This window comes from Coregonus lavaretus, assembly GCF_964263955.1.
Source record: "Coregonus lavaretus genome assembly, contig: HAP1_SCAFFOLD_525, whole genome shotgun sequence".
Lineage (NCBI taxonomy): Eukaryota > Metazoa > Chordata > Actinopteri > Salmoniformes > Salmonidae > Coregonus > Coregonus lavaretus.
The window spans coordinates 196,381-223,288 of NW_028164736.1; the positions used below are offsets into that span (position 1 = coordinate 196,381).

Below are 26,908 nucleotides of genomic sequence, written 5' to 3' on the forward strand. Positions count from 1 at the left end.
ATTTTTTAGTTATTTATTTATTTCACCTTTATTTAACTAGGCAAGTCAGTTAAGAACAAATTCTTATTTACAATGACGGCCTACACCGGCCAAACCCGGACGACGCTGGGCCAATTGTGCGCCGCCCTATGGGACTCCCAATCACGGCCGGTTGTGATACAGCCTGGAATCTAACCAGGGGGTCTGTAGTGACGCCTCAAGCACTGAGATGCAGCGCCTTAGACCGCTGCGCCACTCGGGAGTCAATGGTGAGAGAAGCATTCAGACTGGTTAAGTAGGCTATGTTTCTTTGCCACAATAGATCTCTGTTTTTACTCTCACTCAATCACATTATTACACCCCAAGCTGTGGGCGTGGACATTCATTTGATTTGTGTAAAAAAAAAAAATATATATATATGTGTGTGTGTGTGTATATGCTGTTTCGTGTGTGTGTGTGTGTGTATGCTGTTGTGTGTGTGTGTGTGTGTGAGTGTGTGTATATGCTGTTTCGTGTGTGTGTGTGTGTGTGTGTATATGCTGTTTCGTGTGTGTGTGTGTGTGTGTGTGTGTGTGTGTGTGTGTGTGTATACTGTTTCGTGTGTGTGTGTGTGTGTGTGTGTGTGTATGCTGTTTTGTGTGTGTGTGTGTGTGTGTGTGTGTGTATGCTGTTTTGTGTGTGTGTGTGTGTGTGGGTGTGTATGCTGTTTTGTGTGTGTGTGTGTGTATGGGTGTGTGTGTATGCTGTTTTGTGTGTGTGTGTGTGTATGCTGTTTTGTGTGTGTGTGTGTGTGTATGCTGTTTTGTGTGTGTGTGTGTGTGCTGTTTTGTGTGTGTGTGTGTGTGTGTGTGTGTGCTGTTTCATGTGTGTGTGTATATATGCTGTTTAATACCTCGAGCTCTTTGTTGGGACATTATTCCCTTCATATATGGTTATATGAGCCATAAAACTATGTATTGCAGTGAATGTATAAAACAAATGATGGACCTTGTTCGGACCAAAGAGCATGAACATGCAAACATATTGTAATCGTCCTTTGTTGACTATTCATATTCAAATAGTAGTTCAATAGTATAATCTCGGTTTTGTTTGCTTATCTAAAATCAGTGCAGTGTCCGTGTCTGAGTAAACGTAAAGGTGTGTGTGTGTGTGTGTGTGTGTGTGTGTGTGTGTGGTGTGTGTGTGTGTGTGGTGTGGTGTGGTGTGTGTGTATTGAGCCGCAATACTTTGTCTCCATTTGCATTATACTCCTGCTTTGTGTCGCTATGGTTACATAGACAACACCAGGGCCTGCGTCCCAAATTGGCATCCTATCCCCTTTATAGTGCACTACTTTTGCCCAGGGAATAGGGTGGCATTTGGGACTCATCACAGGGCACCTTCCATTCACCTTTACCGCATGAACAGAGAGAAAAAACACCGTAGATATTGATCAACCAGCAGGGACACTGGGTTGTGTTTCCAATATATGGGATATCTGTCACACAGTCTGAGGGTTATTCGAATGCCCTACTAATACCTGAATAGAGGGAGGGAGGAGAGAGAGAAGGGAGGGAGGGGTAGGGAAGGGAAGGGGGAGGAGAGAGAGGGGAGAGAGGGGTAGGGAAGGGAAGGGAAGGGAAGGGGGAGGAGAGAGAGGGGAGAGAGGGGAAGGGAAGGGAAGGGGGAGGAGAGAGAGGGGAAGGGAAGGGAAGGGGGAGGAGAGAGAGGGGAGGGAGGGGTAGGGAAGGGAAGGGAAGGGGGAGGAGAGAGAGGAGAGAGAGGGGAGAGAGGGGTAGGGAAGGGAAGGGAAGGGGGAGGAGAGAGAGGGGAGAGAGGTATGAGAGAGAGAGTGAGGGATGGAGAGAGAGAGAGACAGGGAGGGAGAAAATACTTTGTCCCCCACTCAACCCTAGAATCTGTGATTTGTGTCTTGAAGGTTTACGAACACATCATTGATAAAGAGCGAGAGGGAGGAGAGAGGGATGGAGGAGAGAGGGATGGAGGGAGGGAGGGAGGGATGGGAAGAACGTTTCCTAGCACATGATTGATAAAGACAGCAGGGTGATTTGACATTGAGGTCCCTGGGGACTGATGGGCCCAATAATGAGGTTTAAAACATTATTACTATTAATGAACTAACAATCTGTTGATGAAAGAGAGAGGGAGGGAGGGAGGGTCTGGGGATTGATTGAGCCTCACTGGGACTGTATGTTGTGTGGTGGGGATGGATGGGTACTCACTAATTAACCACTAATTATTGTGGCAGCAAAATGAAAAACGTCCCTTGTCTCCATGTACTAGATCAATGAAGATGTATTGTACGACTGGAAGAGAAGTACTAGAGTCTTTGTCCAAAATTCATTACATTATTGACCCAGACTAGAGGCCCTCAAAACTGAAGGGAGGACAAGGAATTCAAGATTTAACCCAAGATTCAAGGTTTTTCTCTGGATCAAAATGGGTCTTGTTGGGTGGTAGGCGTGGCGTGGCGGGGTCGTGGCAGTACGCCTGACTAGAGGCACGTTCGCCGGCCGATATCTTTTAGATGCCGCAGACAAAATGTTGCCGTTTTTAAAGCTAATTTCCTGCTATTCTACACATTATGCCATGGCTTATGCCAATTTTTTTTATTATGCTATCTGAATGACTCAATGGGGGCCACGTGCCATGACAAAAATACTCCTGAAAAGCATAATTTTTGGGGGAATTTGAGATTCTCTCTGTCTATAGTTTTATTTTGGTGATTGTTAGTTCTCAAAGATGCTCTTATTTAAAAAAAATATATATAGGTCCATTATCTTTTCTACATACTTTATATCTGGTTTTAGTCCTTTAAGTTTTTATCATCACTAAATATATATATATATTTTTTAAATATAATAAAACAATGTAATTATTGTTTGGACTTAGCAGCATGAAAAAACACTTTTAGGCGGCCCGCCTAAAACTTTTGCGTGCAGAAAAAACCCTGGAGAAAGAGTAGGAAGGTGACAAGGGTACAGCTGGCTAATCGTTCATCTGTTATTCATGGCCCTAACACTGTTCTCTTATCTGGTCTGGGTCCATTACTCTGGTCTAAGGTTCACCTGTCAGCCTATAAAGTATGTACCACTAAATAGGCCATTATGGTCTGGTAGGCAGGTCCACTCTGGTTGTGTCCCTCTTAAATGATTAAGTGTTTACACAGTTAACTATGTGTGGAGCAAAGCTGTTCTTTCAGCCACAGAGCAAGGCAAGGCTGACATTGGAACCTCTCTAGTGGTGTTCAGTGTTCTGAATAAGAGCACTGTTCTCTGCCAGAGGAGAGAAGACAGGTGCTAGGGACTTGGCAATACCGGAACGGGGATATGGTACTCTCTTCAAAGTGCTTATTAGTGATGGACGTCATGTCATGGGAGTAGTTGTAGGTGCTTTAACAGAGCCTTAAAATGGGAGGGTTTGGGCTTTGCGATTCACCCTTCTGTCTGAGGATAGGAGACAGGTGCTATTGTGAAGACAGGGACAGGGTTTGGTTTCTGAGTACAGTCCTTATTATTGATGGAAATGGACATGTGGTGCTCCGTCTTTACACTCCCTGTTATAGACCACAGCTAGTAGCTACCCTTCTGTTGACTGGCAAGGGGACAGGGACAAGGGTACGTCCGCCAAGTCATTACTATTGATGGGATCAATTCATTACAATTTAATTAGGCAAAACTGATCCTATTTCAGCACTGAGACACCTTCTGGCTGGCAAGCATCCACATCTCCCTGATCCCTTCCTCCGTAAAGCCTGCTAGATGGCCAGTGGGATAGAACGTCACTCTATCATAAAGGCCTACTGATGCAGCAAAAAAAGGTGAATGTCAAAGACATTTTAAGAGAGTGGTGGTAGGCATGTCTTGGGAGATGAACATTAGGTTAGTAGTGGATGGGTCTGGAGCTGGATCTGAGATTGTGGCGACTCTTCATCGTTATTAGTTCAGAATCTGGAGAGTCACTCAACTCACAAGCAGCAGCATCTTAGCAATTAGACCAAAATGTCACGCTGCTGTTTATACACCCTTATAACCTTTTTTTAAAAACACTATAACCTGCTTGTTAACTTTCTTATATACCTGATAGACTATGGTATTTAAGAAAGAAAAAAAAAGTAGGTACGCACTTAAAAAGTAGCTTGAAAGAGCTTTTATTTAGTAAATGATGTCATCTGAGCTGTGATATTCACTTCCTTCCCCTCCTCTACCGTTTCCTAATACTGGTCCTGGGGACCCAAAGGGGTGGAGTTTTTTTTGGTTTTGCCCTGGCACTACACACCTGATTCCACTAACGAACTCATCATAAAGCCTTTGATTTGAATCTGTATGAGTGCTAGGGGGCAAAACCTAAATGTGCACCCCTTTGGGTCCCCAGGACCAGCATTAGGAAACACTGCCCTAGAGAGAGATAGGTTATCAAACCCCGCTCTTCCCACTGCAATTAAGACTCTGTAACGCAGTTTCATGTTCATCCATTTAGGATTACTCGCTCTCTCTCAGGCAGGCTGAAAAGAGGGGGAATGAGAGTTTTATGAGACCAGGGATTGCATCCCAAATGGCACCCTGTTCCCTATAGGGCACACAACTTTTCTCAAAAGCCCTATGGCGCCTCGTTAAAGCCCTATGGCGCCTCGTTAAAGCCCTATGGCGCCTCGTTAAAAGTATTGCAAGATATGGAATAGGGTTCCATTTGGAATGCATCCCCAGGTTATGAAAGATAGGTAAGAGCCTCCTGGGCAGATGTGATTCAGCTGGACTTCCAACAATAGATTGGTAGGTACCCGTTCTGTTTTTCCCCTCCATCGCCCTCCCTCCGTCATCCCTCCCTCTGTCCATCGCCTGCCGCACACACAACACACACACACGCTCTCATCACTGCTTACCTTTCCATCATAGCGTTTCACCTGGAACTGATCCAGACCCAGGTCTGAGAGAGAGAGAGCGTGTGGAGAGGGGGAGAGACAAAGATAGAGAGAGAGAGGAGAAAAGAGAGAAAGAAATGCACTGTTAATGTTTATAAAATTACATTGAGCCAGAGCTACAGAGTGCAGACAGAGAGACAGAGACAGAGAGACAGAGAGAGACACACTGAGAGAGACACACAGAGAGAGACACACACAGAGAGAGAGACACACAGAGAGAGAGACACACAGAGAGAGAGACACACAGAGAGAGAGACACACAGAGAGAGAGACACACAGAGAGAGAGACACACAGAGAGAGAGACACACAGAGAGAGAGACACAGAGAGAGACACACAGAGAGAGACACACAGAGAGAGACACACAGAGACAGAGACACAGAGACAGAGACACAGAGACAGAGCGAGAGAGATGCAGACTGAAGGATGGAGTTACGACTACATTACATGTATCTGTACAGTAGACCCAGGTCCCAAACGGTACCATCAGTAGACCCAGGTCCCAAACGGTACCATCAGTAGACCCAGGTCCCAAACGGTACCATCAGTAGACCCAGGTCCCAAACGGTACCATCAGTAGACCCAGGTCCCAAACGGTACCATCAGTAGACCCAGGTCCCAAACGGTACCATCAGTAGACCCAGGTCCCAAACGGTACCCTATTCCCTAGATAGCCCATAGGGCTCTGGTTAAGATATACGTGATATAAATATATATATTTATTGCTGAAATGTGTAAACAAGTGTTTTAATTAACACTTTTAAGTCCTCTGGGAATACAATGTTCATCTTGATGTATGATTTTACCCAAATAAATTCAATTATATTTAACTCATGACGTTGTCATGCAATGCTAGAATAATTGGCTATTAACACATTCAGTATGAGACAGCCAGGCCAGTTGAGATGCCTGTACCATACTTGGTTAAACCATCTGCACCAGCCTGGGTTAAACCGCCTGCACCAGCCTGGGCTAAACCGCCTGCACCATCCTGGGCTAAACCGCCTGCACCAGCCTGGGCTAAACCGCCTGCACCATCCTGGGCTAAACCGCCTGCACCAGCCTGGGCTAAACCGCCTGCACCAGCCTGGGCTAAACCGCCTGCACCAGCCTGGGCTAAACCGCCTGCAACATCCTGGGCTAAACCGCCTGCACCAGCCTGGGCTAAACCGCCTGCACCAGCCTGGGCTAAACCGCCTGCACCATCCTGGGCTAAACCGCCTGCACCATCCTGGGCTAAACCGCCTGCACCATCCTGGGCTAAACCGCCTGCACCATCCTGGGCTAAACCGCCTGCACCATCCTGGGCTAAACCGCCTGCACCATCCTGGGCTAAACTGCCTGCACAAGCCTGGGCTAAACCGCCTGCACCATCCTGGGCTAAACCGCCTGCACCATCCTGGGCTAAACCAAGCACATCCTTTAGATCAGGAATTATTAACGAGATTCCGCCACGGGCCGATTTGACCTTGAGCGTATGGTCGGGGGGCAGGAACATAATTACAAATAATTTGTAGACTGCAAATTGACCCAATAACCCCAAACAGGTATAATATCTGACTAAAACAATCATTTCAAACCTTGCTTACATTTTTATACGATCACGTGTCTCTCTATTATGCGTTGGAGTACTCGGGAACAGAATTACCCCCCAAAATTACTTTGCTCAGAAAACTTGGGGGAGCCAAATAAAACCACTCGCGGGCCAAATTCAGCCCGCCAGTTGGGGAACCCTGATACAGAGTCTAGGGAAGAATCTCAATCGCATACTCCCTCCCCACTGACCTTCTCCTCCAACAGGATTTGAGGAGGAGGCGTGGAGAGAGGACAGAGGACTCGGAGCATGCAACTGAGATTCTCCCTAGATTGATGTATTAGAGTGAGGTGTGGTGTGCATGATGTGTATCACATGAAATGGATGGTCATTATGCTACTACAGTGATTTACTGGAACACAATGAATAATGCAACGGACAGAATGACTGACATGGTACCTGCCCTCTTATTTTATTCTCCTTCCTTTCATCTCTCCTCCATACCTTATCACTCTCTCTCCTCCTCTCCCCCACTCACTCCTACCCGTTCCTTCATCTCTCCTCCATACCTTATCACTCTCTCTACTCCTCTCCCCCACTCACTCCTACCCCCGTTCCTTCATCTCTCCTCCATACCTTATCACTCTCTCTACTCCTCTCCCCCACTCACTCCTACCCCCGTTCCTTCATCTCTCCTCCATACCTTATCACTCTCTCTACTCCTCTCCCCCACTCACTCCTACCCCCGTTCCTTCATCTCTCCTCCATACCTTATCACTCTCTCTACTCCTCTCCCCCACTCACTCCTACCCCCGTTCCTTCATCTCTCCTCCATACCTTATCACTCTCTCTACTCCTCTCCCCCACTCACTCCTACCCCCGTTCCTTCATCTCTCCTCCATACCTTATCACTCTCTCTACTCCTCTCCCCCACTCACTCCTACCCGTTCCTTCATCTCTCCTCCATACCTTATCACTCTCTCTACTCCTCTCCCCCACTCACTCCTACCCGTTCCTTCATCTCTCCTCCATACCTTATCACTCTCTCTCCTCCTCTCCCCCACTCACTCCTACCCCCGTTCCTTCATCTCTCCTCCATACCTTATCACTCTCTCTCCTCCTCTCCCCCACTCACTCCTACCCCCGTTCCTTCATCTCTCCTCCATACCTTATCACTCTCTCTACTCCTCTCCCCCACTCACTCCTACCCCCGTTCCTTCATCTCTCCTCCATACCTTATCACTCTCTCTCCTCCTCTCCCCCACTCACTCCTACCCCCGTTCCTTCATCTCTCCTCCATACCTTATCACTCTCTCTACTCCTCTCCCCCACTCACTCCTACCCGTTACTTCATCTCTCCTCCATACCTTATCACTCTCTCTACTCCTCTCCCCCACTCACTCTTACCCGTTCCTTCATCTCTCCTCCATACCTTCTCACTCACTCACTCACCTCTACTCCTCTCCCCCACTCACTCCTACCCCTGTTCCTTCATTTCTCCTCCATACCTTCTCACTCACTCACTCACTCACTCTCTACTGCTCTCCCCCACTCACTCCTACCCCTGTTCCTTCATCTCTGTTCAGGTCTCATAGTGGTGCTCCCTTCTTACCTTCTCTCCTCCTCTCTCTACCTTTTATCTCTCACTCTCTCTCCATCGATCCCTCCCTTCATCTCCATCCACCTTTCTCCCAGTCTCCAAGTAGTGGCCTGACCCAGTCTCCAAGTAGTGACCTGACCCAGTCTCCAAGTAGTGACCTGACCCAGTCTCCAGGTAGTGACCTGACCCAGTCTCCTAGTAGTGGCCTGACCCAGTCTCCAAGTAGTGACCTGACCCAGTCTCCAGGTAGTGACCTGACCCAGTCTCCAGGTAGTGGCCTGACCCAGTCTCCAAGTAGTGGCCTGACCCAGTCTCCAAGTAGTGGCCTGACCCAGTCTCCAGGTAGTGACCTGACCCAGTCTCCAAGTAGTGACCTGACCCAGTCTCCAAGTAGTGGCCTGACCCAGTCTCCTAGTAGTGACCTGACCCAGTCTCCAAGTAGTGACCTGACCCAGTCTCCTAGTAGTGACCTGACCCAGTCTCCTAGTAGTGACCTGACCCAGTCTCCAAGTAGTGACCTGACCCAGTCTCCAAGTAGTGACCTGACCCAGTCTCCAAGTAGTGACCTGACCCAGTCTCCAAGTAGTGACCTGACCCAGTCTCCAAGTAGTGACCTGACCCAGTCTCCAAGTAGTGACCTGACCCAGTCTCCAAGTAGTGACCTGACCCAGTCTCCAAGTAGTGACCTGACCCAGTCTCCAAGTAGTGGCCTGACCCAATCTCCAGGTAGTGACCTGACCCAGTCTCCAAGTAGTGACCTGACCCAGTCTCCAGGTAGTGACCTGACCCAGTCTCCAAGTAGTGACCTGACCCAGTCTCCAAGTAGTGGCCTGACCCAGTCTCCAAGTAGTGACCTGACCCAGTCTCCAAGTAGTGGCCTGACCCAGTCTCCAAGTAGTGACCTGACCCAGTCTCCAAGTAGTGGCCTGACCCAGTCTCCAAGTAGTGGCCTGACCCAGTCTCCAAGTAGTGACCTGACCCAGTCTCCAAGTAGTGACCTGACCCAGTCTCCAGGTAGTGGCCTGACCCAGTCTCCAAGTAGTGGCCTGACCCAGTCTCCTAGTAGTGACCTGACCCAGTCTCCAAGTAGTGACCTGACCCAGTCTCCAAGTAGTGACCTGACCCAGTCTCCAAGTAGTGGCCTGACCCAGTCTCCAAGTAGTGACCTGACCCAGTCTCCAAGTAGTGACCTGACCCAGTCTCCAAGTAGTGACCTGACCCAGTCTCCAAGTAGTGACCTGACCCAGTCTCCAAGTAGTGGCCTGACCCAGTGTCCAAGTAGTGGCCTGACCCAGTCTCCAAGTAGTGGCCTGACCCAGTCTCCAAGTAGTGGCCTGACCCAGTCTCCAAGTAGTGACCTGACCCAGTCTCCAAGTAGTGACCTGACCCAGTCTCCAAGTAGTGACCTGACCCAGTCTCCAAGTAGTGACCTGACCCAGTCTCCAAGTAGTGGCCTGACCCAGTGTCCAAGTAGTGGCCTGACCCAGTCTCCAAGTAGTGGCCTGACCCAGTCTCCAAGTAGTGGCCTGACCCAGTCTCCAAGTAGTAGCCTGACCCAGTCTCCAAGTAGTGGCCTGACCCAGTCTCCAAGTAGTGACCTGACCCAGTCTCCAAGTAGTGGCCTGACCCAGTCTCCAAGTAGTGACCTGACCCAGTCTCCAAGTAGTGGCCTGACCCAGTCTCCAAGTAGTAACCTGACCCAGTCTCCAAGTAGTGGCCTGACCCAGTCTCCAAGTAGTGACCTGACCCAGTCTCCAAGTAGTGACCTGACCCAGTCTCCAAGTAGTGACCTGACCCAGTCTCCAAGTAGTGACCTGACCCAGTCTCCAAGTAGTGACCTGACCCAGTCTCCAAGTAGTGGCCTGACCCTGTCTCCAGGTAGTGGCCTGACCCAGTCTCCAGGTAGTGGCCTGACCCAGTCTCCAGGTAGTGGCCTGACCCAGTCTCCTAGTAGTGGCCTGACCCAGTCTCCAAGCAGTGACCTGACCCAGTCTCCAAGTAGTGACCTGACCCAGTCTCCAGGTAGTGACCTGACCCAGTCTCCAAGTAGTGGCCTGAACCAGTCTCCAAGTAGTGGCCTGACCCAGTCTCCAAGTAGTGGCCTGACCCAGTCTCCAAGTAGTGACCTGACCCAGTCTCCAAGTAGTGACCTGACCCAGTCTCCAGGTAGTGGCCTGACCCAGTCTCCAAGTAGTGGCCTGACCCAGTCTCCAAGTAGTGACCTGACCCAGTCTCCAAGTAGTGACCTGACCCAGTCTCCAAGTAGTGACCTGACCCAGTCTCCAAGTAGTGACCTGACCCAGTCTCCAGGTAGTGACCTGACCCAGTCTCCAAGTAGTGGCCTGACCCAGTCTCCAGGTAGTGGCCTGACCCAGTCTCCAGGTAGTGGCCTGACCCAGTCTCCTAGTAGTGGCCTGACCCAGTCTCCAAGTAGTGACCTGACCCAGTCTCCAGGTAGTGACCTGACCCAGTCTCCAAGTAGTGGCCTGAACCAGTCTCCAAGTAGTGGCCTGACCCAGTCTCCAAGTAGTGGCCTGACCCAGTCTCCAAGTAGTGGCCTGACCCAGTCTCCAAGTAGTGGCCTGACCCAGTCTCCAAGTAGTGGCCTGACCCAGTCTCCAGGTAGTGACCTGACCCAGTCTCCAGGTAGTGACCTGACCCAGTCTCCAAGTAGTGACCTGACCCAGTCTCCAAGTAGTGGCCTGACCCAGTCTCCAAGTAGTGACCTGACCCAGTCTCCAAGTAGTGGCCTGACCCAGTCTCCAAGTAGTGGCCTGACCCAGTCTCCAAGTAGTGACCTGACCCAGTCTCCAAGTAGTGGCCTGACCCAGTCTCCAAGTAGTGACCTGACCCAGTCTCCAAGTAGTGGCCTGACCCAGTCTCCAAGTAGTGGCCTGACCCAGTCTCCAAGTAGTGGCCTGACCCAGTCTCCAAGTAGTGGCCTGACCCAGTCTCCAAGTAGTGGCCTGACCCAGTCTCCAGGTAGTGGCCTGACCCAGTCTCCAAGTAGTGACCTGACCCAGTCTCCAAGTAGTGGTGTGGATTTGAAGCCCAGGCAGAATACCACCCCTCTCTCACTCTCTCCTGGGACATCACACACACTCAGAGCACTATTAAGTTTAAATTAAATTCAAAGGGCTTTATTGGCATGGGAAACATATATTTACGTTGCCAAATCAAATGGAATAGCCAATAAACAAAAGGGAAATAGACAAGGGAAACATTAGTAAACATTACACTCACACAAGTTTTAAAAGAATAGACATTTAAAACGTTATATTATTGGCTATGTCCAGTGTTGTAACAATGTAACAATGTGCAAATAGTTGAAGTATGAAAGGGAAAATAAATAAACAGATAAATATAGGTTGTATTTACAATGTTGTTTGTGCTTCACTGGCTGCCCTTTTCTCATGGCAACTGGCCACACATCTTGCTGCTGTTACTGCACACTGTGGTATTTTGCCTAACAGATATGGGAGAATATCAATGTTTGATTTGTTTTCAAATTCTTTATGGGTCTGTGTGATCTGTGGGAAATATGTGTCTCTAATGTGGTCATACATTTGGCAGGAGGTTAGGAAGTGCAGCTCAGTTTCCACCTCATTTTTATGGGCAGTGTGCACATAGCCTGTCTTCTCTTGAGAGCCAGGTCTGCCTACGGCGGCCTTTCTCAATAGCAAGGCTATGCTCACTGAGTCTGTACATAGTCAAAGATTTCATTAATTTTGGGTCAGTCACAGTGGTCAGGTATTCTGCCACTGTGTACTCTCTGTTTCAGGCCAGATAGCATTCCTATTTGCTCAGTTTTATGGTTGATTCTTTCCAGTGTGTCAAATAGTTATCTTTTTGCTTTCTCATAATTTGTTTGGGTCTAATTGAGTTGCTGTCCTGGGGCTCTGTGGGGTCTGTTTGTGTTTGTGAACAGAGCCCCAGAACCAGCTGGCTGAGGGAACTCTTCTCTAGGTTCATCTCTCCATAGCTGAGGGCTTTGTGGTGGAATGTGTGGACACTTTTCTGGATTTTGATAACTAGCGGGTATAGTCCTAAATCTCCTCTGCACGCATTGTTTGGGGTTTGGCGCTGTACACAAAGTATATTTTTGCAGAATTCTGCATGCAGTTTCTCAATTGGGTGTTTGTCCCATTTTATGTGAACTCTTGGTTGGTGAGCGGACCCCAGACCTCACAACAATAGAGGGAAAATGGGTTTGATAACTGAATGAAGTATTTTTAGCCAGATCCTAATTGGGTTGTTGAGTTATGTTCCTTTTGATGGCATAGAAGGCCCTTCTTGCCTTGTCTCTCAGATCGTTCACAGCTTTGTGGAAGTTCCCTGTGGTGTTGATGTTTAGGCCGAGGTAGGTGTCATTCTTTATGTGCTCTAGGGCAACAGTGTCTAGGGCAATGGTGTCTAGGGCAACGGTGTCTAGGGCAACGGTGTCTAAATAGAATTTGTATTTGTTGTCTTGGCTACTGGACCTTTTTTGGAACACCATTATTTTGTCTTACTGAGATTCACTGTCAGGGCCCTCTCTCTCTGCGCCCCTCTCTCTCTCTCTCTGCGCCCCTCTCTCTCTCTCTCTGCGCCCCTCTCTCTCTCTCTCTGCGCCCCTCTCTCTCTCCGCGCCCCTCTCACGCTGCCACCCTCTGCCCCTAAACTAAACGCAAAACCCTTTCAAGCCTGAAGATTAAAATTACTGTAAGGGGTAGAATTTTTTAAAATATATGTTTTTAGAGCTTAGTGCTAATATTAGTATTGACCTAGAGCATTACATGGAAGGGGAAATATTTGGGAATATGCAAAAACATATTGCATCATTTGTGTGCTCCGTTGAGTTTCTGTTATTTTCCCATGGGATAATTTATAATTAACACAAATTAATAACGGTAGAAAACTGAAGCAGAACTCGACTGACCCACCTTTTCCTTTTTAAACCTAATTTAAAACATTTAAAAAAGTTATTTATTACGATCAAGTCCCAGTCCAGTGGAACTATTCCATTCAGACTACATCAACAGCAGAGGAGGCTGATGGGAGGAGCTATAGGAGGACGGGCTCATTCTAATGGCTGGAATGGAATTCATAGAATGGAGTCTAAGTGGTTTCCATGTGTTTGATACCGTTCCATTGATTGCATTCCAGCCATTATAATGAGCCCTTCCTCCTATAGCTCCTCCCACCAGCCGCCACTGATCAATATACCCCTTAACACAGGTCACCAATCACTCTCGACACAAACAACACACACAGGCCCCATAGACCAATCCAAACTGTAATAAATAGAGAGTTTAAGGCTGCTTTATCATTTATCCATTTGGAGGGAAACATTAATCCAGGGGCTAGAGAAACCCAGTCATCCAGAACACAACAAAAGACAGTGTATTTACCAAGGAGCAGTCAGTCAGTGAACATGGAATAAAATATACAGCCAGTCAGCCAGCCAGCCAGTCAGCCAGCCAGCCAGCCAGCCAGCCAGCCAGTCAGCCAGCCAGTCAGCCAGCCAGCCATAGTGGTATTATTAAGCTATATACCTACAGTATATGCACTGTAATCTCCCCTCCTCCTCTCTCCCTTACTGTAATCTCCCCTCCTCCTCTCTCCCTTACTGTAATCTCCCCTCCCCCCCTCTTACTGCACTGTAATCTCCCCTCCTCCTCTCTTCCTTACTGCACTGTAATCTCCCCTCCTCCTTACTGCACTGTAATCTCCCCTCCTCCTCTCTTCCTTACTGCACTGTAATCTCCCCTCCTCCTCTCCTCCTTACTGTACTGTAATCTCCCCTCCTCTCCTCCTTACTGTACTGTAATCTCCCCTCCTCCTCTCTTCCTTACTGTAATCTCCCCTCCTCTCCTCCTTACTGTACTGTAATCTCCCCTCCTCTCCTCCTTACTGTACTGTAATCTCCCGTCATCCTCTCTTCCTTACTGTAATCTCCCCTCCTCTCCTCCTTACTGTACTGTAATCTCCCCTCCTCTCCTCCTTACTGTACTGTAATCTCCCCTCCTCCTCTCCCCCTTACTGTAATATCCCCTCCTCTCCTCCTTACTGCACTGTAATCCCCCCTCCTCCTCTCATCCTTACTGCACTGTAATCTCCCCTCCTCACTGCACTGTAATCTCCCCTCCTCCTCTCATCCTTACTGCACTGTAATCTCCCTTCCTCCTTCCCGTTACTGCACTGTAATCTCCCCTCCTCCTCTCCTCCTTACTGCACTGTAATCTCCCCTCCTCCTCTCATCCTTACTGCACTGTAATCTCCCTTCCTCCTTCCCCTTACTGCACTGTAATCTCCCCTCCTCCTCTCATCCTTACTGCACTGTAATCTCCCCTCCTCCTCTCACCCTTACTGCACTGTAATCTCCCTTCCTCCTCTCATCCTTCCTGCACTGTAATCTCCCTTCCTCCTCTCATCCTTACTGCACTGTAATCTCCCATCCTCCTCTCCCCCTTACTGTAATCTCCCTTCCTCCTCTCATCCTTCCTGCACTGTAATCTCCCCTCCTCCTCTCATCCTTACTGCACTGTAATCTCCCCTCCTCCTCTCAGCCTTACTGCACTGTAATCTCCCCTCCTCCTCTCAGCCTTACTGCACTGTAATCTCCCTTCCTCCTTCCCCTTACTGCACTGTAATCTCCCCTCCTCCTCTCCTCCTCTCCTCCTTACTGCACTGTAATCTCCCCTCCTCCTCTCATCCTTACTGCACTGTAATCTCCCCTCCTCCTCTCCCCCTTACTGTAATCTCCCTTCCTCCTCTCATCCTTCCTGTAATCTCCCCTCCTCTCCTCCTTACTGTACTGTAATCTCCCCTCCTCCTCTCCCCCTTACTGTAATCTCCCTTCCTCCTCTCATCCTTCCTGTAATCTCCCCTCCTCTCCTCCTTACTGCACTGTAATCTCCCCTCCTCCTCTCTTCCTTACTGTAATCTCCCCTCCTCTCCTCCTTACTGTACTGTAATCTCCCCTCCTCCTCTCCCCCTTACTGTAATCTCCCTTCCTCCTCTCATCCTTCCTGCACTGTAATCTCCCCTCCTCTTCTCCTCCTTACTGTACTGTAATCTCCCCTCCTCCTCTCCTCCTTACTGTACTGTAATCTCCCCTCCTCCTCTCTTCCTTACTGTAATCTCCCCTCCTCTCCTCCTTACTGCACTGTAATCTCCCCTCCTCCTCTCTCCCTTACTGTAATCTCCCCTCCTCCTCTCCCCCTTACTGTAATATCCCCTCCTCTCCTCCTTACTGCACTGTAATCTCCCCTCCTCTCATCCTTACTGCACTGTAATCTCCCCCCCTCCTCTCTTCCTTACTGTAATCTCCCCTCCTCTCCTCCTTACTGTACTGTAATATCCCCTCCTCCTCTCCCCCTTACTGTAATCTCCCTTCCTCCTCTCATCCTTCCTGCACTGTAATCTCCCCTCCTCCTCTCCTTACTGTACTGTAATCTCCCCTCCTCCTCTCTTCCTTACTGTAATCTCCCCTCCTCTCCTCCTTACTGCACTGTAATCTCCCCTCCTCCTCTCTCCCTTACTGTAATCTCCCTTCCTCCTCTCTCCCTTACTGTAATCTCCCCTCCTCCTCTCCCCCTTACTGTAATATCCCCTCCTCTCATCCTTACTGCACTGTAATCTCCCCTCCTCCTCTCCTCCTTACTGCACTGTAATCTCCCCTCCTCCTCTCCTCCTTACTGCACTGTAATATCCCCTCCTCTCCTCCTTACTGCACTGTAATCTCCCCTCCTCCTCTCCCCTTACTGCACTGTAATCTCCCCTCCTCCTCTCAACCTTACTGCACTGTAATCTCCCCTCCTCCTCTCCTCCTTACTGCACTGTAATATCCCCTCCTCTCCTCCTTACTGCACTGTAATCTCCCCTCCTCCTCTCATCCTTACTGCACTGTAATCTCCCCTCCTCCTCTCCTCCTTACTGCACTGTAATATCCCCTCCTCTCCTCCTTACTGCACTGTAATCCCCCCTCCTCCTCTCATCCTTACTGCACTGTAATCTCCCCTCCTCCTCTCATCCTTACTGCACTGTAATCTCCCCTCCTCCTCTCCTCCTTACTGCACTGTAATATCCCCTCCTCTCCCTTACTGCACTGTAATCTCCCCTCCTCCTCTCCTCCTTACTGCACTGTAATCTCCCCTCCTCCTCTCAATTCGAATCAAATTTTATTTGTCACATACACGTGTTTAGCAGATGTTATAGCGGGTGTAGCGAAATGCTTGTGCTTCTAGCTCTGACAGTGCAGTAATATCTAACAAGTAATATCTAACAATTTCACAACATATACCCAATACACACAAATCTAGTAAGGAATGGAATTTAAGAATATATACATATATGGACCAGCAATGACAGAGCGGCATGGACTAAGATACAGTAGAATATTATAGAATACAGTATATACAAATGAGATGAGTAGTGCAAGATATGTAATCATTATTAAAGTGACTAGTGTTCCATTTCTTGAAATGTAATGTAAAATGTAATTTCTTAAAGTGGCCAATGATTTCAATAGGCAGCAGCAGCTTCTAATGTACTAGTGATGGCTATTTAACAGTCTGATGGCCTTGAGATAGAAGCTGTTTTTCATTCTCTCGGTCCCAGCTTTGATGCACCTGTACTGACCTCGCCTTCTGGATGATAGCAGGGTTAGGGTTTAGACAGAACACTGGACACTTACCGTCTTTTCATATTGTTAATACATACTGCGTATTTATGCCATTTCCCTACATACTGTAGCTTTCTATAGACTGCCCACACTATATACTGTATTTTGCTGAACATATTCCTAACATGTTCATAAGCACACACTGCTATTTGGACTATTGACTCAGGGTTATATGATTGTAAATATTATTCTGATATTTTATTTCTTATTCTCTTGATTCTATTGTTTGTTTATTTGATTGTCTGCTTTACTACTGCAGTTAGGAACTAGGAACATACGCATTCTACTGCAGTTAGGAACTAGGAACATACGCATTCTACTGCAGTTAGGAACTAGGAACATACGCATTCTACTGCAGTTAGGAACTAGGAACATACGCATTCTACTGCAGCTAGGAACTAGGAACATACACATTCTACTGCAGTTAGGAACTAGGAACATACGCATTCTACTGCAGCTAGGAACATACGCATTCTACTGCAGATAGGAACTAGGAACATACACATTCTACTGCAGTTAGGAACTAGGAACATACGCATTCTACTGCAGCTAGGAACATACGCATTCTACTGCAGATAGGAACTAGGAACATACGCATTCTACTGCAGCTAGGAACATACGCATTCTACTGCAGCTAGGAACTAGGAACATACGCATTCTACTGCAGTTAGGAACTAGGAACATACGCATTCTACTGCAGTTAGGAACTAGGAACATACGCATGCTACTGCGGTTAGGAACTAGGAACATACGCATTCTACTGCAGTTAGGAACTAGGAACATACGCATTCTACTGCAGTTAGGAACTAGGAACATACGCATTCTACTGCAGTTAGGAACTAGGAACATACACATTCTACTGCAGTTAGGAACTAGGAACATACGCATTCTACTGCAGTTAGGAACTAGGAACATACGCATTCTACTGCAGCTAGGAACATACGCATTCTACTGCAGCTAGGAACATACGCATTCTACTGCAGCTAGGAACATACGCATTCTACTGCAGTTAGGAACTAGGAACATACGCATTCTACTGCAGTTAGGAACTAGGAACATACGCATTCTACTGCAGCTAGGAACATACGCATTCTACTGCAGATAGGAACTAGGAACATACGCATTCTACTGCAGTTAGGAACTAGGAACATACGCATTCTACTGCAGCTAGGAACATACGCATTCTACTGCAGATAGGAACTAGGAACATACGCATTCTACTGCAGCTAGGAACATACGCATTCTACTGCAGATAGGAACTAGGAACATACGCATTCTACTGCAGTTAGGAACTAGGAACATACGCATTCTACTGCAGCTAGGAACTAGGAACATACGCATTCTACTGCAGTTAGGAACTAGGAACATAGGCATTCTACTGCAGTTAGGAACTAGGAACACACGCATTCTACTGCAGTTAGGAACTAGGAACATACGCATTCTACTGCAGTTAGGAACTAGGAACATACGCATTCTACTGCAGTTAGGAACTAGGAACATACGCATTCTACTGCAGCTAGGAACTAGGAACATACGCATTCTACTGCAGTTAGGAACTAGGAACATACGCATTCTACTGCAGATAGGAACTAGGAACATACGCATTCTACTGCAGTTAGGAACATACGCATTCTACTGCAGTTAGGAACTAGGAACATACGCATTCTACTGCAGTTAGGAACTAGGAACATACGCATTCTACTGCAGTTAGGAACTAGGAACATACGCATTCTACTGCAGTTAGGAACTAGGAACATACGCATTCTACTGCAGTTAGGAACATACGCATTCTACTGCAGTTAGGAACTAGGAACATACACATTCTACTGTGGTTAGGAACTAGGAACATACGCATTCTACTGCAGCTAGGAACTAGGAACATACGCATTCTACTGCAGTTAGGAACTAGGAACATACGCATTCTACTGCAGTTAGGAACTAGGAACATACGCATTCTACTGCATCTAGGAACTAGGAACATACGCATTCTACTGCAGTTAGGAACTAGGAACATACGCATTCTACTGCAGTTAGGAACTAGGAACATATGCATTCTACTGCAGTTAGGAACTAGGAACATACGCATTCTACTGCAGTTAGGAACTAGGAACATACGCATTCTACTGCAGTTAGGAACTAGGAACATACGCATTCTACTGCAGTTAGGAACTAGGAACATACGCATTCTACTGCAGCTAGGAACTAGGAACATACGCATTCTACTGCAGTTAGGAACTAGGAACATACGCATTCTACTGCAGCTAGGAACTAGGAACATACGCATTCTACTGCAGCTAGGAACTAGGAACATACGCATTCTACTGCAGTTAGGAACTAGGAACATACGCATTCTACTGCAGTTAGGAACATACGCATTCTACTGCAGTTAGGAACTAGGAACATACGCATTCTACTGCAGTTAGGAACTAGGAACATACGCATTCTACTGCAGTTAGGAACTAGGAACACAAGCATTCTACTGCAGTTAGGAACTAGGAACATACGCATTCTACTGCAGTTAGGAACTAGGAACATACGCATTCTACTGCAGTTAGGAACTAGGAACATACGCATTCTACTGCAGTTAGGAACTAGGAACATACGCATTCTACTGCAGTTAGGAACTAGGAACATACGCATTCTACTGCAGTTAGGAACTAGGAACATACGCATTCTACTGCAGTTAGGAACATACGCATTCTACTGCAGTTAGGAACTAGGAACATACGCATTCTACTGCAGTTAGGAACTAGGAACATACGCAATCTACTGCAGTTAGGAACTAGGAACATACGCATTCTACTGCAGTTAGGAACTAGGAACATACGCATTCTACTGTGGTTAGGAACTAGGAACATACGCATTCTACTGCAGCTAGGAACATACGCATTCTACTGCATCTAGGAACTAGGAACATACGCATTCTACTGCAGTTAGGAACTAGGAACATACGCATTCTACTGCAGTTAGGAACTAGGAACATACGCATTCTACTGCAGTTAGGAACTAGGAACATACGCATTCTACTGCAGTTAGGAACATACGCATTCTACTGCGGTTAGGAACTAGGAACATACGCATTCTACTGCAGCTAGGAACTAGGAACATACGTATTCTACTGCAGTTAGGAACTAGGAACATACGCATTCTGCTGCAGTTAGGAACTAGGAACATACGCATTCTACTGCAGTTAGGAACTAGGAACATACGCATTCTACTGCAGATAGGAACATACACATTCTACTGCGGTTAGGAACTAGGAACATACGCATTCTACTGCAGCTAGGAACTAGGAACATACGTATTCTACTGCAGTTAGGAACTAGGAACATACGCATTCTACTGCAGTTAGGAACTAGGAACATACGCATTCTACTGCAGCTAGGAACTAGGAACATACGCATTCTACTGCAGTTAGGAACTAGGAACATACGCATTCTACTGCAGTTAGGAACTAGGAACATACGCATTCTACTGCAGTTAGGAACTAGGAACATACGCATTCTACTGCAGTTAGGAACTAGGAACATACGCATTCTACTGCAGTTAGGAACTAGGAACATACGCATTCTACTGCAGTTAGGAACTAGGAACATACACATTCTACTGCAGTTAGGAACATACGCATTCTACTGCAGCTAGGAACTAGGAACATACGCATTCTACTGCAGTTAGGAACTAGGAACATACGCATTCTACTGCAGTTAGGAACTAGGAACATACGCATTCTACTGCGGTTAGGAACTAGGAACATACGCATTCTACTGCAGCTAGGAACTAGGAACATACGTATTCTACTGCAGTTAGGAACTAGGAACATACGCATTCTACTGCAGTTAGGAACTAGGAACATACGCATTCTACTGCAGCTAGGAACTAAGAACATACGCATTCTGCTGCAGTTAGGAACTAGGAACATACGCATTCTACTGCAGTTAGGAACTAGGAACATACGCATTCTACTGCAGTTAGGAACTAGGAACATACGCATTCTACTGCAGCTAGGAACTAGGAACATACGCATTCTACTGCAGTTAGGAACTAGGAACATACACATTCTACTGCAGCTAGGAACATACGCATTCTACTGCAGATAGGAACTAGGAACATACGCATTCTACTGCAGTTAGGAACTAGGAACATACGCATTCTACTGCAGTTAGGAACTAGGAACATACGCATTCTACTGCAGCTAGGAACTAGGAACATACGCATTCTACTGCAGTTAGGAACTAGGAACATACACATTCTACTGCAGCTAGGAACATACGCATTCTACTGCAGATAGGAACTAGGAACATACGCATTCTACTGCAGATAGGAACTAGGAACATACGCATTCTACTGTGGTTAGGAACTAGGAACATACGCATTCTACTGTGGTTACGAACTAGGAACATACGCATTCTACTGTGGTTAGGAACTAGGAACATACGCATTCTACTGTGGTTAGGAACTAGGAACATACGCAATTCTACTGCAGCTAGGAACATACGCATTCTACTGCAGTTAGGAACTAGGAACATACGCATTCTACTGCAGCTAGGAACATACGCATTCTACTGCAGATAGGAACTAGGAACATACGCATTCTACTGTGGTTAGGAACTAGGAACATACGCATTCTACTGTGGTTAGGAACTAGGAACATACGCATTCTACTGTGGTTAGGAACTAGGAACATACGCATTCTACTGTGGTTAGGAACTAGGAACATACGCATTCTACTGTGGTTAGGAACTAGGAACATACGCATTCTACTGCAGCTAGGAACTAGGAACATACGCAATTCTACTGCAGCTAGGAACATACGCATTCTACTGCAGTTAGGAACTAGGAACATACGCATTCTACTGCAGCTAGGAACATACGCATTGTACTGCAGTTAGGAACTAGGAACATACGCATTCTACTGCAGCTAGGAACATACGCATTCTACTGCAGTTAGGAACTAGGAACATACGTATTCTACTGCAGCTAGGAACTAGGAACATACGCATTCTACTGCAGTTAGGAACTAGGAACATACGCATTCTACTGCAGATAGGAACTAGGAACATACGCATTCTACTGTGGTTAGGAACTAGGAACATACGCATTCTACTGTGGTTAGGAACTAGGAACATACGCAATTCTACTGCAGCTAGGAACATACGCATTCTACTGCAGTTAGGAACTAGGAACATACGTATTCTACTGCAGCTAGGAACTAGGAACATACGCATTCTACTGCAGTTAGGAACTAGGAACATACGCATTCTACTGCAGATAGGAACTAGGAACATACGCATTCTACTGTGGTTAGGAACTAGGAACATACGCATTCTACTGTGGTTAGGAACTAGGAACATACGCAATTCTACTGCAGCTAGGAACATACGCATTCTACTGCAGTTAGGAACTAGGAACATACGCATTCTACTGCAGCTAGGAACATACGCATTCTACTGCAGATAGGAACTAGGAACATACGCATTCTACTGTGGTTAGGAACTAGGAACATACGCATTCTACTGCAGCTAGGAACTAGGAACATACGCATTCTACTGCAGTTAGGAACTAGGAACATACGCATTCTACTGCAGATAGGAACTAGGAACATACGCATTCTACTGCAGTTAGGAACTAGGAACATACGCATTCTACTGTGGTTAGGAACTAGGAACATACGCATTCTACTGCAGTTAGGAACTAGGAACATACGCATTCTACTGCAGCTAGGAACTAGGAACATACGCAATTCTACTGCAGCTAGGAACTAGGAACATACGCAATTCTACTGCAGCTAGGAACATACGCATTCTACTGCAGTTAGGAACTAGGAACATACGCATTCTACTGCAGCTAGGAACATACGCATTCTACTGCAGCTAGGCACTAGGAACATACGCATTCTACTGCAGTTAGGAACTAGGAACATACGCATTCTACTGCAGTTAGGAACTAGGAACATACGCATTCTACTGCAGTGAGGAACTAGGAACATACGCATTCTACTGCAGCTAGGAACATACGCATTCTACTGCAGCTAGGCACTAGGAACATACGCATTGTACTGCAGTTAGGAACTAGGAACATACGCATTCTACTGCAGTTAGGAACTAGGAACATACGCATTGTACTGCAGTTAGGAACTAGGAACATACGCATTCTACTGCAGTTAGGAACTAGGAACATACGCATTCTACTGCAGTTAGGAACTAGGAACATACGCATTCTACTGCAGTTAGGAACTAGGAACATACGCATTCTACTGCAGTTAGGAACTAGGAACATACGCATTCTACTGCAGCTAGGAACATACGCATTCTACTGCAGTTAGGAACTAGGAACATACGCATTCTACTGCAGCTAGGAACATACGCATTCTACTGCAGATAGGAACTAGGAACATACGCATTCTACTGTGGTTAGGAACTAGGAACATACGCATTCTACTGCAGCTAGGAACTAGGAACATACGCATTCTACTGCAAATAGGAACTAGGAACATACGCATTCTACTGCAGTTAGGAACTAGGAACATACGCATTCTACTGTGGTTAGGAACTAGGAACATACACATTCTACTGCAGCTAGGAACTAGGAACATACGCAATTCTACTGCAGCTAGGAACATACGCATTCTACTGCAGTTAGGAACTAGGAACATACGCATTCTACTGCAGCTAGGAACATACGCATTCTACTGCAGTTAGGAACATACGCATTCTACTGCAGTTAGCAACTAGGAACATACGCATTCTGCTGCAGCTAGGAACTAGGAACATACGCATTCTACTGCAGTTAGGAACTAGGAACATACGCATTCTACTGCAGTTAGGAACTAGGAACATACGCATTCTACTGCAGTTAGGAACTAGGAACATACGCATTCTACTGCAGTGAGGAACTAGGAACATACGCATTCTACTGCAGCTAGGAACATACGCATTCTACTGCAGCTAGGAACTAGGAACATACGCATTCTACTGCAGCTAGGAACTAGGAACATACGCATTCTACTGCAGCTAGGAACTAGGAACATACGCATTCTACTGCAGTTAGGAACTAGGAACATACGCATTCTGCTACAGTTAGGAACTAGGAACATACGCATTCTACTGCAGTTAGGAACATACGCATTCTACTGCAGTTAGGAACTAGGAACATACGCATTCTACTGCAGTTAGGAACTAGGAACATACGCATTCTACTGCAGTTAGGAACTAGGAACATACGCATTCTACTGCAGTTAGGAACTAGGAACATACGCATTCTACTGCACTTAGGAACTAGGAACATACGCATTCTACTGCAGTTAGGAACTAGGAACATACGCATTCTACTGCAGTTAGGAACATACGCATTCTACTGCAGTTAGGAACTAGGAACATACGCATTCTACTGCAGTTAGGAACTAGGAACATACGCATTCTACTGCAGTTAGGAACTAGGAACATACGCATTCTACTGCAGTTAGGAACTAGGAACATACGCATTCTACTGCAGCTAGGAACTAAGAACATACGCATTCTACTGCAGTTAGGAACTAGGAACATACGCATTCTACTGCAGCTAGGAACTAGGAACATACGCATTGTACTGCAGTTAGGAACTATGAACATACGCATACTACTGCAGTTAGGAACTAGGAACATACGCATTCTACTGCAGTTAGGAACTAGGAACATACGCATTCTACTGCAGTTAGGAACTAGGAACATACGCATTCTACTGCAGTTAGGAACTAGGAACATACACATTCTACTGCAGCTAGGAACATACACATTCTACTGCAGTTAGGAACATACGCATTCTACTGCAGTTAGGAACTAGGAACATACGCATTCTACTGCAGCTAGGAACTAGGAACATACGCATTCTACTGCAGCTAGGAACTAGGAACATACGCATTCTACTGCAGTTAGGAACATACGCATTCTACTGCAGTTAGCAACTAGGAACATACGCATTCTGCTGCAGCTAGGAACTAGGAACATACGCATTCTACTGCAGTTAGGAACTAGGAACATACGCATTCTACTGCAGTTAGGAACTAGGAACATACGCATTCTACTGCAGTTAGGAACTAGGAACATACGCATTCTACTGCAGCTAGGAACTAGGAACATACGCATTCTACTGCAGTTAGGAACTAGGAACATACGCATTCTACTGCAGTTAGGAACTAGGAACATACGCATTCTACTGCAGCTAGGAATAGGAACATACACATTCTACTGCAGTTAGGAACTAGGAACATACACATTCTACTGCAGTTAGGAACTAGGAACATACGCATTCTGCTACAGTTAGGAACTAGGAACATACGCATTCTACTGCAGCTAGGAACTAGGAACATACACATTCTACTGCAGTTAGGAACTAGGAACATACGCATTCTACTGCACTTAGGAACTAGGAACATACGCATTCTACTGCAGTTAGGAACTAGGAACATACGCATTCTACTGCAGTTAGGAACTAGGAACATACGCATTCTACTGCAGTTAGGAACTAGGAACATACGCATTCTACTGCAGTTAGGAACTAGGAACATACGCATTCTACTGCAGTTAGGAACTAGGAACATACGCATTCTACTGCAGTTAGGAACTAGGAACATACGCATTCTACTGCAGTTAGGAACTAGGAACATACGCATTCTACTGCAGCTAGGAACATACGCATTCTACTGCAGTTAGGAACTAGGAACATACGCATTCTACTGCAGCTAGGAACATACGCATTCTACTGCAGTTAGGAACTAGGAACATACTCATTCTACTGCAGTTAGGAACTAGGAACATACGCATTCTACTGCAGCTAGGAACTAGGAACATACGCATTCTACTGCAGTTAGGAACATACGCATTCTACTGCATCTAGGAACTAGGAACATACGCATTCTACTGCAGCTAGGAACTAGGAACATACGCATTCTACTGCAGTTAGGAACTAGGAACATACGCATTCTACTGCAGTTAGGAACTAGGAACATACGCATTCTACTGCATCTAGGAACTAGGAACATACGCATTCTACTGCAGTTAGGAACTAGGAACATACGCATTCTACTGCAGCTAGGAACTAGGAACATACGCATTCTACTGCAGTTAGGAACTAGGAACATACGCATTCTACTGCAGTTAGGAACTAGGAACATACGCATTCTACTGCAGCTAGGAACTAGGAACATACGCATTCTACTGCAGTTAGGAACTAGGAACATACGCATTCTACTGCAGTTAGGAACATACGCATTCTACTGCATCTAGGAACTAGGAACATACACATTCTACTGCAGTTAGGAACTAGGAACATACGCATTCTACTGCAGTTAGGAACTAGGAACATACGCATTCTACTGCAGCTAGGAACTAGGAACATACGCATTCTACTGTGGTTAGGAACTAGGAACATACGCATTCTACTGCAGTTAGGAACTAGGAACATACGCATTCTACTGCAGCTAGGAACTAGGAACATACACATTCTACTGCAGTTAGGAACTAGGAACATACGCATTCTACTGCAGTTAGGAACTAGGAACACAAGCATTTGGCTACACATGCTAGAACATCTGCTAAACTGTGTATGCAACCAATACACTTTGATTTGATTTATGCCCTAGTCAAAAGTATGCAAAGGAAAGGGATCACTACCTCGCTCTCTCCAACCAAGGTGCATGGATTGAGGAGCAAACTGAAGTTGAGAGGAGTTTTCGGCGCATGTGACAAATACAATTTGATTTCAGCAACTCTTGGGAGGACACCTCTGTCTTTATTTCGCTCACTCTCTAAACTCTCTCTCACACCATCTCCCTCTCTTCAGTAATGTTCTATCATTTATTCAGCTTCACAGGCTGTGGACCAGAATGGAGGGGTTAGGCGACCTAAATATACCTCATGGAGAAGGGAGTGGCCCCTGCTATAACCTGCCCAATATGCTGGGACAGCGGGGGGGGGGGAGATGGGGGACAGGGGCAGGAGAAGAGGACAAGGAGGAGAGGAGTGAAAGTGACATAACGACATGACGGTTGGTAATTAGTGGTTTGGACTCACACACACACACACACTGAGTCAGTGATATTTGACCACGAACCTTGAGTGACAGAGCTGAAGAGTTGACAGAGCTGAAGAGAGTGTGCTTCTGTTAGTGTTATTTTGAATCTGATATCAGGTTTAGTCTAACGATACTCGATACCATCTTGATGCTCGATACCAAA

The 26,908-nt window shown here is 46.5% G+C and overlaps 1 protein-coding gene across 1 annotated transcript in view; it reads right to left on the minus strand.

Annotated features, from left to right (window-relative positions):
* Positions 1 to 4,474: 4,474 nt before the first annotated feature.
* micu1 (mitochondrial calcium uptake 1) overlaps positions 4,475 to 26,908 on the minus strand; it is a gene marked incomplete at its 3' end in the record, with an annotated part of 58,485 nt that continues 36,051 nt past the window's right edge. Inside the window, 2 exon segments of the mRNA XM_084191754.1 lie at positions 4,475 to 4,483; positions 4,844 to 4,905. Of these exon segments, the coding sequence (XP_084047880.1) occupies positions 4,475 to 4,483; positions 4,844 to 4,905 (71 nt within the window).